The sequence below is a fragment of the Diplodia corticola genome (genome assembly GCF_001883845.1).
Source record: "Diplodia corticola strain CBS 112549 chromosome Unknown scaffold4, whole genome shotgun sequence".
Classification (NCBI taxonomy): Eukaryota; Fungi; Ascomycota; class Dothideomycetes; order Botryosphaeriales; family Botryosphaeriaceae; genus Diplodia; species Diplodia corticola.
In genome coordinates this window covers 286,166-301,918 of record NW_017971483.1, presented here as the reverse complement: position 1 = coordinate 301,918, position 15,753 = coordinate 286,166, and the positions used below count along the sequence as shown (strand labels likewise).

At 56.8% G+C, this 15,753-nt stretch overlaps 3 protein-coding genes across 3 annotated transcripts; all 3 read left to right on the top strand.

Moving 5' to 3' along the window:
- Positions 1-119: 119 nt before the first annotated feature.
- Positions 120-1,219, top strand: BKCO1_400089 (pyridoxal reductase; the record flags this gene model as incomplete). The annotated part of the gene is made up of 3 exons (XM_020275756.1): positions 120-171; positions 226-800; positions 854-1,219. The coding sequence occupies 3 exons, from the start codon at positions 120-122 to the stop codon at positions 1,217-1,219; spliced, it is 993 nt and encodes a 330-aa protein (XP_020134186.1).
- Positions 1,220-2,221: 1,002 nt separating this feature from the next.
- Positions 2,222-3,684, top strand: BKCO1_400088 (c2h2 finger domain protein; the record flags this gene model as incomplete). Its single annotated transcript, XM_020275755.1, has 2 exons — positions 2,222-2,777; positions 2,873-3,684. 2 exons carry the CDS (start codon positions 2,222-2,224, stop codon positions 3,682-3,684), a joined length of 1,368 nt encoding a protein of 455 aa, XP_020134185.1.
- Positions 3,685-6,836: 3,152 nt separating this feature from the next.
- Positions 6,837-12,191, top strand: BKCO1_400087 (kinesin family protein; the record flags this gene model as incomplete). The annotated part of the gene is made up of 4 exons (XM_020275754.1): positions 6,837-6,999; positions 7,068-7,391; positions 7,447-11,540; positions 11,595-12,191. 4 exons carry the CDS (start codon positions 6,837-6,839, stop codon positions 12,189-12,191), a joined length of 5,178 nt encoding a protein of 1,725 aa, XP_020134192.1.
- Positions 12,192-15,753: the final 3,562 nt, after the last annotated feature.

Genomic DNA, 15,753 nt, shown 5'->3' with positions numbered 1-15,753 from the left:
ATAAGAGCTCATGCCAGCTGCGGAGCGTGCTGTTGTCGCCTACATTCCATTCCACATCAACCCGTTCACTTACCCTGTCGACAGAACATCCCAGACACCAATTCTCCAATACAGAAAGCATGGTTGAGATCACTGGCAAGAAGGTCGGAGCCACTGGCTTTGGCTTGATGGGTAAGTCGGACCCGGCCATGATGAATCAATCGTGTGTTGCTAACGGACACGCAGGCATGACATGGCGTCAAAACCCTCAGCCGTTCGACGAGTCTTTCAAGGCCATGAAGGCCGCCCTGGAGGGCGGCTCCAACTTCTGGAACGGCGGCGAGTTTTACGGCACGCCCGAGCTCAACTCCCTCCATTTGCTGAGGGACTACTTCACCAAATATCCCGAAGACGCCGACAAGGTTGTCATCTCCATCAAGGGTGGCGCAAAGCCCGGTCAATTGGTGCCCGATGGCAGCCGCGAGAATGTCCAGAGGAGCATCAACGAGTGCCTGCGTCTGCTCGACGGCAAGAAGTTTCTGGACACGTTTGAATGCGCCCGGGTGGACCCCAACGTCCCCGTCGAGGACACCATTTCGTACATCGCCGAGTTCGTCAAGGCGGGCAAGCTTGGAGGCATTTCTCTTTCCGAAGTCAGCGCGCAAACCATCAGACGCGCTGCCAAGGTCCATCCCATTGCCTTTGTCGAAGTCGAGTTCTCCATGTACTGCACCGACATTCTGCAAAACGACATTGCCAAGGCCTGCGGCGAATTGAACATTCCCATCGTCGCCTACTCGCCGCTTGGCCGCGGATTCTTGGTATGTCACGTTGCAAGTTCGAGGCTGACAGGATGCTGACCAAATGCCAACAGACGGGCCAAATCCGCAGCGTCGAAGACATCCCCGAGGGCGACTTCCGCCGCATTGCGCCGCGCTTCCAGCCCGACGTTTTCGACGAGAACATCAAGCTTGCAGACGAAGTCGACAAGATTGCCAAGAAGAAGGGTGCAACCCTCGGTCAGGTTGGTCTAGCTTGGGTCAGGCAACACAGCAACAAGAATGGTTTCCCAGTCGTGATTCCCATCCCCGGTGCTACTACCGATGCTCGCGTCAAAGAGAACCTCCAGGATGTCACCCTGTCTGATCAGGACATGGCTGAGATTGAGACGATTTTGCAGCGGATAGAGGTCAAGGGTGCCAGGTATCCTGCTGCTGCCCAGGCGCACATGAACGGTTAGCTACTCTGGACACGTTCCCAGACGTTTTAGAGAAATATCAGATTGCTCCCACCCAAGCTCCGTCTGAGCGGTCTTTACTCCGCACTCTTGTCATGATAGGCTTGTGAGACAGTTAGTAAAGCCCGCGCAGCACTCCTGCCAGATGCACAAAGCATGGTCTGCTCATGACCATCTCTCTGCGCACTGGACGAGGTGCGATTGGATCAGGCAACAGATACCAGTCTGCCCACCAACCCTTCGACACCCTCGGGTGACACGTTGATTCGCGCAACAGACCCCTGCTCACAGAAAATCCTCCGCGCACCGGAATGTGGCGCACCTAACTCAAGAATTGCGTTAGCTAGCTGCCGATGTATCACTAGCAGAGCATGTGCGTTTATGTTCGGGGATCGTCAGATCAAGTGTAGAATTAATCACCATGTGGCACCACTCCCGAAGGAGGACTCCATCAGGATTGCAGAATTCTTTCTGTCATCACTCGCGGGTTCAGGAGGAGGGGTGATGTAAGGAATGTAGAACGAACCTGTTGAAAATTGCGGCATAGCTTTCGTGGTGAACCCCATGTCACAGTTCCGCGTAGGCGGGGGGCTCAGCCGCACGTAGCATTAGCCGCTGCTAGATCACAGCATTTGATCCGGTGCTTTGCTTGGGTGCGTGCAAATGCTAGGTGGCCTCGAGGCGCGGGTGAGGACCTCACCGACAAAGAGAGTGAGGTGACGGCGACGGCGTTCTGCAACCTTGAGAATTTAAGCTGGGGCAACTGCGGCAGTGGGCGCTGTTCCGCGCCGCACCACCAGGGTTTATCGTGGCCGCCCATTGGACACTCGGGCCTCCCCCGACGCGCGCAGCGGGCGGCTGGCCTGGGCAGGCGCGCGCGGCAAAGTCCCAGCTAGCTCGAGCTCAGCTCAACACCATGGCCGCTCGTCGCCGTCCCTTTCCCGCTGCCATCATCACCAACCCACCTTCCAACAGCCGCGCCAGCACCTCTGCGCCCGCGCCACCATGGACTCGCCCGGATCGCCACTCTCGGAGCTGTCCTCCGACGAGTTCCAGGAGGACGTCAAAATCGAGGATCGCTCCTTGAGTGTCGACACGTACAACGACGCCGACCACGATAGCACGCGCCCGTCGAAGCGCCAGCGCACCGGCGCCGGGCCCTCCTCTGGTCTCGCCAACTTTCGGCGTGCGACCCCCGAGGCACCCCAGCCCGACGACGACGCCGACATCTACATTTCCGAAGACACAGATGGCAGCGTTCCAGCCTCACCGCACCATGGTTATAGCGGCGGCGGTGGCGGAGGCTTGCAAGAGGAGGAGAGCTTCGGCCAAGAACAGGTATCTGTCTGCAAGTGGGAAGGGTGCGAGGCTGGCGATCTGGGAAACATGGACAAGCTGGTCGATCACTTGCACGATGATCACATCGGCACCCGCCAGAAGAAGTACTCGTGTGAGTGGACCGACTGCCAGCGCAAAGGCATTCCCCATGCCAGCGGCTACGCCCTGAGAGCACACATGCGCAGCCATACCAGAGAGAAGCCTTTCTACTGCACTTTGCCGGGTAAGTTGCTGCCACCGCCAACGCTCCCTTGCGTGCTTCCCCGCCCATTGCTTCCATGTATAAGTCAGTGAAGCCAGCTGCTAACGCCTGACCAGAATGCGATCGTGCCTTCACGCGTTCCGACGCTCTGGCAAAGCATATGCGTACCGTGCACGAGACGGAAGCGCTACGACCCTCGGATCCCGTTCCAAAACACCACTCCTCGAACCCGTCGAACAAGAACCAGCGGCTGCGGCTGGTCTTCAAAAACAATGGCACCGAGAAGCCCGGCTCGCCAATGCCCGCTTCGCCGCACTCGCAGGGCGGCACGGGGCAGCAGCAGCCGGCGGTGCCCCCCGAGAACGAGTACGAGCACAACAACGTCATCTACCGGCCCCTCGACCCCACAATCCCCCACAGCCCGCTCACCCGCAAGTTCCCGGCAGACATACAATTCACAAAGGACGAGCTGGGCCTGTCGGCGCCGGATCTGATGCGGCTGCTGACCCGGCAGATACAGTGGGCGACGCTGGAGGGCGAGGAGCTGAAGGCCGAGGTCGACACGCAGGAGAAGGCCCGCAAGGACGAGTGGCTGTCCAAGGAGCTGATACTCGAGAACATGATGGAGGCCGAGCTCGGCCGCATGGAGCGCGTCGACCGGCTGCTGAACGACGACAACGCCAGCACGGCGGCGTTCCGCGACATGCTGAGGGAAGACGTCAAGGTGGGCAAGACGTTGGACGTGCAGCCCAAGCCCAATTGGCGGGACATCGTGCCCGTCCAGAAGACGAGGGAGAGGGAGGGTTTGGAGACTGCTGCGGGCGCCCTCTCGGACATGGCGGGTGCTCGCAGCTTCGACGCTGCAGGCGATCCTGTTGTGGAACGGAGGCCGGAGGGTATGGGTATAGGCGTTGCTGGTGACGCGTGAGAGGACCGGCCTGATGATGAATCAGCTTTGAGGGTTGTCGACTTGGGATGCCTTGAATTGCAAAGGAAAAACACGGCGCTTTTACTTTCGGGGGCAGCATGACATGTTGCTTGGTTGGAATGCATTATCTTGCTGCTTGCTTATTTCTACGGCCGAGAAAAGGGAGCAACATTATCTTTCTTCTTTCCTACCAATCTAAGAGATCTAATGGCTGACTGCCGAAAAGAAGAGTTTAGAGAACATATTATTTGACCGAGCGGTTTTTCCCCTCTGTATTTCTTGAACTATGTGCGCTTGCTCACACGCAGTAGCTACGTCGAGAGGTTATTAGCCCTCTTCAGCGCTCATAGGCCAGATTTGATCACGAGTCACATGGTATTGGTGAAATCTCGGGACATCCGGTAGAGCTGTCATGTCTCACATCGTCCATTGAGAGGCACTTCCTTCAACAAGCACTACAGGAGCAGCAGCAGAGCCACTGCATACGCTGGAGCATAGGAGTGACACTATCGTTGACTTACCGTAAGACACTCCTCTCGGTAGGGACTAGGCCTGGAAGCAGTGGAACATTCCACTCCTAGGATCACAGATCTGAAGCCGGTGATTTGAAACGCTAAAGCGTCTTCTGGAAGCCAGATCATCGGCAAGCTCTCCAGATATCTGGGTCGATCCAAACCGGATGTTCGGATCGCAGTAGTGAGGCAGAATAACCTCCGATTGGTTTAGGCTTTCCGGGAAAAGCATTGGTTCCAGCGCAGCTTGCTTTTTTTAGTGATTCCGCAGAAGCTGCGGCGCTACCAGAGGCACAGTTCATGTCCGGAGCTGCTGGCCGAACTGCTGGCCCTTGCGGTCATTGGGGGCGCTGGACTAATGCACTCGGTAGCTTCGGAGTGGGATGCGAGCGGCAGCTAGAACCTCGCCGGACCTCGCCGGCGTCCAGCTAACGAGCACCGTCCGGCCCACCCGCCCACAAACGTGTTTGAAAAAGAAAAGGGAGAGTGCTAGAGTGCTTGGTGAGGCGGGGTGGTTCGCAAGCCTTTGCGGAATGAGGGTGATTCGATTGACCACGGTGATAACCCGTTTTGGAGTAGGAGGTGCCAAAAAGGTCAGCCGAGGAGTGCGCCAGTTCAAACATGCGGTTTCAGATCTCTGTCATGCTTGAGAGCATACGCATTGCGCCATCTCGGAGCTTACCATCCCGGATGCGGCGCATTGAAAATGCTGCGTGTCGCGCACGTTCTGCTTCCAACGCCCAGGGGGAATTAGAAAGAAAAGTTAAAGCCCTTGACTTGTGGCACGGCCGTAGATCATTCTTCAGTGTTTTGGAACGTGTCGGGCGCTCAAGGCTTACGCAGCGCCCAGCCTCTCCGTCTGCCAGCTTCGCAGGCCGGGGGCCTGGAAGCATCTCCGGTGTCACAACTCATGGATCCCGATTCTTTTGACGTGTTCAAATGCTCAAGCCAGCCTGTGCTCGGCAGACATTCCGAAGGCAGGCGCTCGGCGGCACGCCTGGTGGGACGACGCGCTGGATGGGAGATGAGAAATTCGCCTGTCGACGCCGCGTCGGCAAAATGTACGCTGTGGTAGCTGCGCCCGTGGGCGGCCCAGCCTCAGAAGCTTGTTTTGGCCGTCGGCCCAGCCTGGACGTCGGGTTTTGCTGCTCCTCCGGGCCGCCAGACTGGCGTGGTACGCTGGTGAAGGTGACTCGGAGAGAGCGTGAGGCCGTAGGTAGCGCGGCTGGATCTGGCGCAAGGCGCACACGAAGCGGAGGGGGAGATCACGATGGCGTGGATGGGCATGACGAGAGCACAATTGGCGCGTAGGCGAGCAGTGCACCCCTGACGCTGGAGTTGTCGCCAGCATGCAGATCGCGTCGAGCGCGCTGGGCTCGCGCTGGGCGGGGGCCTCCTGGTGGCGCGGCGACGACGTTTCAGACCGGTGATCTCCAAAAATGGATGACGGGTCGACGAGATGACTCTGCGCGGGCCCGAATGGGGTCTCGGAGGTGATGATGGGCAGCCGCAATAATCGCCAGTCCTTGCCCGTTGAGAGCACGTCGCCGGCGCGCGTAAAATGACAGCGCGCATCAGACGGGGCGCGACTGGATGGAGATGTGCGCGGAGAAACGGCGGACCAGCAGCAGCAGCAGCGCGATTGACAGCGTGCAGCAGAGGCAGAGGGAGGCGCCGGCGCGTGCCTGCCTAGACGCGCATCGGGCGGCGCTCCTGCATGGCTAGCGGCTGTTCCTGCTGCCTTATTATGCGGGGGACGACGTGTGTCGGCGACCAGTGCCGACCCACGGGCGCGCTGCGCATGTCCAACCGTGGTGGGCGCCGTCGCAGCACGAGGCAGTGCAGGCCGGCGGAGACGGCGGCGGGGAGCCATTGGGTTCTCGGCGGCCAGAGTCGCAATCAGCCCACGCGAGAAGAAGGGCGTGGAAAGCGTCCAACGTGCCCGGCCGCGCTAAGATCGTAGCGGGAGCCCATCCTCCGGGACAGGGACCAGAGTGCCTGGCCCGGTGGCCGCTTGCCTGCACGCCCGCGCGCGTGCTGCGTTGCTGCGTTGCTTCATCAGCTCGCTGCGCTGGAGGACTCGCCTTGGGCAGAAGACACCGGCAGCCCAGCCTGAAACCACAACCCCGTCCGCGCCCCCTGCAGCCGTCTCCCGCCCTCCCTTCGCAGAGTAGAGCCGTTAGCCAGCGCCGGCGGACTGCGAGCGCGCGCCTGGTTCTCCTATCTTCCGGGTCTAACGCCAACGGTCCCTGCCCTGCCAGAGCCCCCTGAAAGGCCAGCCGACCCTGGGACGCAACCCCAGGCAACAAATTCAAAAGCACCCGGCCAGTCGCCGCCAGCGCACGCGGGACCCGTCTGCGACTATCGCCCGCGACAACAGACACGGCTCTCCCTCCTCGAGTCCGCGCCCTCGGTCCATGCTGAGCCCGCCGCGAACCACCGCATCCGTCGCACAGATCGCGCATCTGCCGTGCCGCCGACCTTCTGCGCATGTTCTACGCCAGTAGTGCCGCCCTCGCCCTGCGCTCCGCATCTTGAACCTGGCCTTCGGCGCCTCGGCACGCCCACGTAAGAACAGCAAACCTGTGCGCCCTGCCCTCACCACCACACCACCGCCCCGCCGACGGCACCACCGGGACCATGGAGATAACATCTCCGCCCGGCTCGCCAGCCAGCGGCATCCAGCGCCCTCTGAGCGCCATGATGCGCCCAAACCGCTCCAGCAGCCGCATGAGCGTGAGCAGCCGCGCCGGCGGCGGCAGCAGGGCATCCGATGAAGACAGCAAGACCGCCGTCAAAGTTGGTGCGTACCTACACTTCACCTCGGCGCGTCACTCCGCGTCATCTTTGCTAACCCAACGCGCCGCGCAGCCATTCGCGTCCGCCCTCCGCTTAAGCCTGGCGATCCCAACTATGAGCTCATCCCGCAAAGATTTCGCAACAGCGCGTGCCAAGTCAACACTGACACCACGATTGCCGTCGACTCGCAACAAGGAAAGAAGCTGTTCGTCTTCGATCGCGTCTTCGGCGAGTCCGTGGACCAGGCCGGTGTCTGGGAATATCTGAGTGAAAGCGTGAATGCTTTTGTGCAAGGATACAATGTCTCGATTTTGGCATATGGCCAGTCCGGTGCGGGAAAGTCATACACCATGGGTACCTCGGGCCCGCAACAGCAGGCAAATGAGGAGGCGATGGGTATGTCGGAAATGCAGTGCGGTATCAGGGTATCGGCTACTAACATGGTCTCCAGGTGTCGTTCCTCGCGCTGCGAGATTATTATTCGAAGTTTTAACAGGCCACTCCGCGCCCGGCGCCCCCGGCAGCTCCGGGCTTCGGGCGCCGACAAGATACTCCACCATGGGGCTCCCTGGCGCGGGTGCAAAGCCTGCGGAAAAAAATTGGCAGTTGAAAGCCTCATATGTCGAGATCTACAACGAGCAGCTCCGGGATCTCTTGGTCCCAGCCGATGTACCGCAATATGAACGTGCTCAAGTCACGATCCGAGAGGATCCCAAGGGCAGGATTATTTTATCCGGTCTTCAGCAGATGACCATCAATTCTATCGACGACCTCCTCCATGCCCTAAACTTTGGTTCCTCCATTCGTCAAACGGACGCTACCGCGATCAATTCGCAGTCTTCCCGTTCGCATGCCGTTTTCAGCTTGAACCTCGTCCAGAAGAAGAGCAAGTCTGCCACTGGGCAACTTTCGGTGCAAGACAAGCGGAGATCAATGCCGCTGGAAGCAATGTCTGGCTCGGACAGCTGGGTGACGGTGGATAGCAAGCTGCACTTCGTCGATCTTGCGGGTAGTGAAAGGTTGAAAAATACCGGCGCCGAGGGGGCAAGAGCGAGGGAAGGTATCTCCATCAACGCGGGTCTGGCAAGTTTAGGAAAGGTCATCTCGCAGCTTTCGCAGAGATCAGGGTCCCACGTCTCGTACAGAGACTCGAAGCTCACCCGCCTGCTCCAGGATTCCCTCGGTGGCAATGCCATCACCTACATGGTCGCCTGTGTCAACCCCGCCGAGTTCCATTTGAGCGAGACTCTCAATACCGTCCAGTACGCTCAGCGTGCTCGTGCAATCCAGAGTAAACCGCAGATTCAACAGAGCGCCGACGAGGGTGACGCGAAGGCCATCATTGAGCGTCTGCGGGCCGAGGTTTCCTTCTTGCGTGACCAGATCCGGCTGTCGGAGCGCACTGGCCGCAAGGAAAGCACGCCAAAGGAAAGAGCAGAGAGGTCCGGTGAGCGCGAAATCGAACTCCAAAACCAGCTTCTGGACATTCAAGAAAACTACAACGCATTGAGTCAACGCCACGCAAACTTCATCGCCGAATTCACCAAGGCCCGCGACGCTGACTCTTCAGACGCTTCCGGTCTTTCTGATGCACTTGGAGAAACCGCCATGGAAAGACTCAACCGTTCCAACTCATTTGCCGAGGCCGTCCAGCAGGTGGTGATGGAGTACGAGAAGACGATCCAAAGCCTCGAAGGTTCCCTATCGACTACGCGATCCTCGCTTTCCACCAGCGAGAGCAGCCTGCTCGAGAAGGAGACTAAGATTGCTTACATGGAGAGCCTTAACCAGCAGCTGCAGACGCGCATCCAAAAGTACGCGGACCGTGAGGCCAGCAACGAAAGCTACCTCAAAGACCTGGAGTCCAAGGTTGACGGCATCACTTCTGGGGAGGAGAAGCAGACGGCCATCATCCAGGATCTGCGAAAGGAGATCAACAGGGCACGTGAGAATGAGCAGAACTGCGAGGAGTACATTTCCACTTTGGAAGAGCGCCTTGCCGAAGCTGAGCAGGACCACGAGCTGATGCAAAGGGAGATTGAGCGTCTGGAGCATGTCATAGAGCGCCAGCGCAGCATTGGCAAGCTTGACAACCTTCTCTACGAACTCGACAACATCAACAAAGAGAACAGGCCTGCCGAACACGCTCTGACTAACGGCCATGCGAAGAGGACCATCAATGGGAACATTGAGGAGGAGACCGAGGCCGAAGTCGAGCACGAGGTGGAACGCTCCGGGAGCCCATCAGCCGCATCTTCTGAACCGCAGACTCCCGACAAGATCAAGGAGACCACGGTCGAGGTCGCGCCCTCGACCGAGGAGATGCCCCAGAGCCCTGAGCAAACCAACTTCGTCAACGACAAGCTTGAGGCTGTGACGCAGGAACTTTTCGACCTTCGTGTTGAACACGAGACGACTGTTCATGACTTTGACGACCTTCAAAGAAAATACCAGGCCGCTTTAAACACCTTGTCCGAGCTTCAGGAGGCTGTGGACGAGGCCCGTACGTCTGACCAACGTACCTCTATTTCTTCTGCTGGACCAGATTCTTTTTTAGCGCACGCGGGGGTGAACGGGATCAACGAGATCAAAGAGGATGGACAACCTTCATCCTCGCGTACCTTATCATCGGAATTGTCCTTGCTTGGGGAGTCTTCCAATCCGAGAGACTCTATCTATACATCGGCAACTTCTGATGCTGAGACCGCTCTGAAGGGCTCTGAGGCAGAAGTTGCTGAAGAAGAAAGCGTTGTACCTCATGACGACGCTCTCGCCCAAGAGATGGAGAAGCTCAAGAAGTTACACGAGGAGAAGGAAGGGAACATGGCCGAGCTGGCTCAACGTTACTCGCAGCTGGAGAAGGATCATCAAGAGACGCTCAAGTACGTCGACGAGTTGAAGGGCGAGGTACAGAAGGCTGTTCAGCTTGCTCGCCCCGACTCACCTACAGCACACGTCATCCGCCGGAAGTCCAGCCAGAACATCGTTGCCGTGGACCGCGCAAACCGTTCGTTTACCGCACTGCGGAACATTGCTTTGGACCACCTGGAGGAAGATCCGGAGACGATCCAGGCTTTCGAAATGAACCTGAACACCATCATGACGGACCTTCATACCGCCAAGGAACGCGTTGTCGCGCTTGAGACCGACATGGCCCAGGTTCGCAGGGAGATGGAAGGCAAGATGACAATCATTTCTGGTCTCACCCGTGAGAGATCTAGTTTGAAGTCGTCTCCCCTTGACATCACTGCGGTTGCTCAGATGCGTGATCAGCTTATGGAGTCCGAAGCCCAAGTCAGGCAGATGCAGGAGTCGCACTCTGCTCGTGAGCAGGAGCTTGTTGAGCAGATTGAGAGCCTGAGGACCGCTCTGGGGTCACCTCGTTCTCCCTCGATCAGAATCAGCAACTCAGGCGATGCCACTGAGTCCAGTCAGGATATGCCGGGAGATTTCCCTGAGTCTCCTGGACCTGGTCTTAGCCCGATGGTTTCGAGGGATGATCTTTCTCAAGACGAAGCTACTCAACAAATTGCTGTTCTGCAGCGGGAAGTTGTCCAGTGGCAGACAAAGTACGACTCTACCATCACTTCGATGCGTGCGTCCGAGAACGAGCTTCAGGTCACCATCAAGGAGCTCGAGGAGGCTTTGAGAATCGCAGAGCAGCGCATTGGCCAATCTGATGCTGCGGTCGCCGATGTTGAAAGTCTCAAGAAGGAGATTGACAGCCACAAGGCCGCCGCTGCAGCCAGTGCTGCCCGCTTGGAAGAGCTCGAAGAGTCTCACGCTAAGATTCTGCACCAAGTCGAGTCAGAAACTGGCGACAAAGAGCTTACGGAGAGGGAATTGAACACGCACCGTGGCTTGGTCGCTAACCTGGAGAGACAGCTCGAAGAGCACAAGGCTGCCGTTGCGCTTCACCAGCAGGGTCTGGACACTCTCCGCGAGACTCATGCCGAGGAGATTGAGCAGATCAACAGCCGTCTTGAGACGCAGTTGGCTGAGCACCAAGAGGCTGCTGCCGCTCTGCAAGAGCAAATCTTGAAGCTGCAGACTGAGCACGATGCTGAGATGGAGAAGTCGCGCCAAGGGATGGTCACTCTCGTCCAGAGCATCTCCGCGGCTCTTAACGAGGACACGGATGCCACCAATGTCCAAAGTCAAATCGAGAAGCTCATCCATGAGCGGAAAGAGTTGCTTGAGAAGCACGACGCCGCTGCCACTGAGCTTGCTGCTGCGAGAGAAGAGTTGGAGAAGGCCCGGGCCGCCGTTGCCGACATGGAGGGCAAGGTTGGCGAGTTGAAGATGATCAACGAGGAGACACTCAAAGAGCTTGAGAAGATCAGCGACAAGGAGAGAAAGAGCTCTCGTCTCGTTGAGGAACTTGAGGATCAGCTCAACTCTAACTACGACTCGCACCAGGCTGCTAACAACCGTCTGTCTGCTCTTCAGATCGAGCGTCAAGTCCAGCTTGAGGAGGCCGTCACTGCCAAGGGTGACATGGAGAAGGAGTTGGAGGACTCGAGGAAGAAGATTGCCGAACTTGAGGTGAGTTTCAACAATGTTCGCATACTACAGTGCTCTTTTGGTTAACAGTAACAGGCTCAACTCGGTGGCGCCAAGAGGTTTTCCAACCGTGAGTCCCTGGATCCGCACTCGGCTCTCCAACGCTCCGACTCCAAGGACTCTGTCAATCTGCGGAAGTCCGCTTCGCACACCAGCCTGCCGTCGCCGCCCCCGGCCATTCCCTTGCCTCCTCTCCCTGGATCGCCGCCGGCGTCTGCTGGACCCAATGCGATTCCCTCGTCGCCGCCCGCTTCAAGGCACCAGAGCAAGGACATTGCTCAGGCGCAGCTTGTCGAGGACCAAGAGGCTCGTATCCGAACCATCGAGAAGCACCTGTTCGCGGAGAAGCAGCTTACCGCAACTCTGGAGGAGGCGCTTACCGACTTGGAGGCGTCTAGCACCAAGGTCAAGAACGAGATGGAGACTTGGAAGAAGAAGTGCACTGGTCTCGAAGAGGAAATCAACGTCATGAAGCAGGAGCAGAGCAAGAACCGCTACTCGCTTCAGGCGGTCGAGGAAGAGCGCAACGCGCGCATGAGGGTTGAAGCCGAGCGTGCCCACCTCGAAGCACGCATGGCCGCATTGAACCAGGCCAACAAAAAGAAGAAGAAGAGCGCGCTCAACTGCTTCTAACCGGCAACCCTTCTTCGCTCATGACTCCGCTTTACGACTTTCTTCCTCTGCCTCTTGATGGCGTTGGGTTTCCTTCACCTTACGACTAGTCGTGCACTATCTCCCACACTCACACCACCACTTGCGCCCCTATTTTCCCCTTTCTTGCACATGTCTTTCTACGTAAATGACTTGGTTGACGTGCGTCAATACTGCTCATGCTGAGGACACGGTCGCGATTTGATAAATTGGCAGTCTAGCGAAAGTTCTCCTTTTTCATTCACTTTACCTTCACGACATCCTTTTCACCCACTCTATTTCTGGTATCCCCTCCGGTTCCACCAGAGCCAACAGCTTGTCCGACTCTGGTGTGAATGGGATGGCTTTTTGATCTGGCGGCCTGGATTGAGATTCCCTCGCGGAACATTTTCTTTGTGTGTACCTGTCACTCTTTTCATCGAAGAGAGAAATACCCCCGGTCAAGAAATCCTTCTTGAAGCCGCAGATGCACCAGTCGAGAATGTGTGGGAGAGAAGGGAAACGATTTGAACTTTGTTGTTTAGGAGAGGCCTGCGATGCTCTGGTTTGCTTTTTTGGTTTCGAACTTGTCTGTTGCTTTGATTAATTGCTCCCCAATTGGTTCGTTCGTTTTCTCTTTTCCCTGTCTGCAACAAACAATCGACTCTGGAAGCGCATCACAACAACAAACACTTTAGTCTTCGCTAGAGAGTATTGTCCGCTGCCTTGCCGCCTTGCTCTCTGCGCTGTTGCTACATTGCTGCTCGCTGCCAGATTTCCCTTGTTTTTTGGAAAGTTTTTTGCGTTCCCTGCTGGCTGCATGTCTGTCTGTCTGCTACATACCCCTCGAGCACCTTAGATAGTGATAGTTGCCCTCGATTTTTTTTTTTTTTTTTTACAACGTAGATAATGCAAGAATGTGATTCTTGCTGTTCGTTGAACATCCTCTTCCTTGATGTGCGCGCGTATTGACACAACTGCTGACGTATGCGGGGTCTCTAATCCCCTTCATGTCGTTTCGGGACTGACTACTGTCCTGGATCCTCTTTCGTCACCAACTGCATATACCTATGCATGGTGGAATGTTGATGATGCATAGTAGCCCAGCTATATAGCTATAGGACGATCATTTCCAAGCGCTTCTCTCTCCCCCCCGCCAGTTTCATGTCGTCCCTTGCATGACGATAAATGACTCCCCGCACGCCAGAAATCACCCCACAAGTACCCACAAATCGGCAGCCGGTCAGTCTCGTCATTCGTTCGTGCGTGCCGGACTAGGCAGCGGTTTGGTCAGTCGCTTCGTAGTTGGGTACACGCCCGCGACGACAGTCACGGTCACAGAGTCATGGTGGTGGTGGTGAAGGTTTTTTTGTGTGCGCGCATGACTTGGGCGTGTAGTATAGCGCCCTTTGCGTGAAATTATCATCACGTATCGTGCCCGTCTTTCTTTGGTTTTTTTTTTTTTTTTAAACAAGGGGATGCCTCATCTCTATACGTGTTCGCGTGCGCTGCGCGATTCGTGCAATTGTTCGTGCATTTCATCGTCTTGCATATCAGGCAAAGGAGCTGGTTGATTGCAGGACAAGGAGCGGTTTTACTCGAAGGATGGTGGTGGGGGTGGGTTCGGGGAAAGGGGGAGGAGATAACGGTACTGGTGATAATGCGGGGAGGGAGACGGGGGAGGGATGGAAGGGAGGGCACCTAGGAAGGGAGTGAAAAAGCTATAATTGTGATGTGTAGATGTCATGAGTCGAGCCACATGCCGAACCACCCACGACTCGCTCCCCTACACACTCGCATCTCTCCGTCCAAGAGCGGAAGCAATAACGATACAAGATTGCGTTTTGCGGCTCGGCTAGCTGGCGCTCTCTTCACTTCGTATCCCGTGCTTTCCCTCCTCTCCTCTCCCCTCCCCTCCCTGCCTGATCCCTCCCTCCCTCCTCCTCTTTCCCTCCAGCTGGTGGAGATGCCTCCGGAACGGTACGCCGGACGGGCAATAAAACGAAAAGCAAATCTGCATAGCGTACGACATGCGGGCGCCCCCGCCCGCCAGCCACCGGAATATTCAACCCGCGCGATCATCATGCACGAACATGCCTCCGGGATACGATGGTGGCTTGCAAGCCACACGGATCGAAGGATCTCGCGCGCCAAGACCAAGCCACGGACCCTTTCGTTGGGTCGTGATGATGATGAATGGACCTTTGGAAGAAAAAAAAAATGTCCTCGGGTGGACGGATGGCCGTCTACCTATCCCCGCCCTGTTTTTGCTTATAATGGTCAGGGAACTGTACAGAGGTCGATCGGCCCCGCTACCCATGGCGCTAACGAAAGATCTAGGGACGGATGTTGCCTACTTATTATTAGGTTGCTACATGAACGTGATTGATGAATGAGACTGGCCCCGTACGTATGGGCTTGTCCGGTTGGCATGTGATTGAAGGTGACGGTCAAGCAGCTATAGTGGAACTTGGATCTGGGGTCGGGGTGGTGACAGTGGTATGTACTGACCAAGAGAGCAACTATACATGTGAATGATACTATTTATAGAACTGTACTGCCTACTCATCGCTCGGAGGAAAATAGTAGTAGAAAAGCCATTGCCCTCTCCCGAGCGAGTACCGGTTTTCATGGTTCAAGGCTAGCGGTAGCGACGACCCAAATCTTTCCCAGATGTTAGGGTAGCCGTTAGTGTACCCCGATTAGAAGGAAGATTGTGTCAGTGCTATGGTTGGACTATTATTCCTTCCCGGATATTTGACCCAATCGCGAAGGTAGTGTGAGATGCTCGAACGTTTGAGCAACGGTTCGATCGACGGATTCAAGGGAATTACCGTGCCGTGCCGTGCCGCAATCGCGTCAGTGTCGTCTGCTCACTACTGCATCAAGTGACGATCGCCACGTCCATCACGCGTTGACTTTGGATTGACGCTTTCGAAATAACGTAGATCTGCGGAGATGCCAAGCAGTGAAGAGTACATCCCTTCTGCATGCGTGTGAATACTATGACAGCCTGCCGAGGCGGGGACAACGACAGCCCAAACTGACCCTGCTCAGGATGAATCCTCGTCACGGATGTACGACATTCCCGCCCTGACAGAAGGAGATGGAGAATACGTAAGGAGGGCGCCGAGTAATGGCCGAAATGGATGTTGGGCGATCCGAGTAGGGCCGAGATGAGGCTGCGATGAGGTAGAGAACGGCCAGGGCTGAGGGTGATTCGTACAGTGGCAAGCCGTTAAAAGGGATGCCCCTGCGAGCGCTGCCGTTGCTGTTTGTCTGGGTCGCCAATCAAAGGTGAGAGATGATAAGCCCATGGATGGCCTAGGCGATAGAAAACTCGAAAGTGCGCCACGTAAAAAAGTAGGCGTAAACGAGGGCTGGGTTACCCACAAGGCAACCTACCGGAGAGAGTTTCTTTGGTTCTCTGCCATGTTGCACGACGTACGACATTCGTGCTGTCACCAACGATTCCCACTGCGCGCACGTGCTTCGGCTAAGCCTGAGGAGGAAGGGAAGTTGGCCCTGTGGGTCTTGGACGTGCTTTTCGTAGGCTTGATCGTTG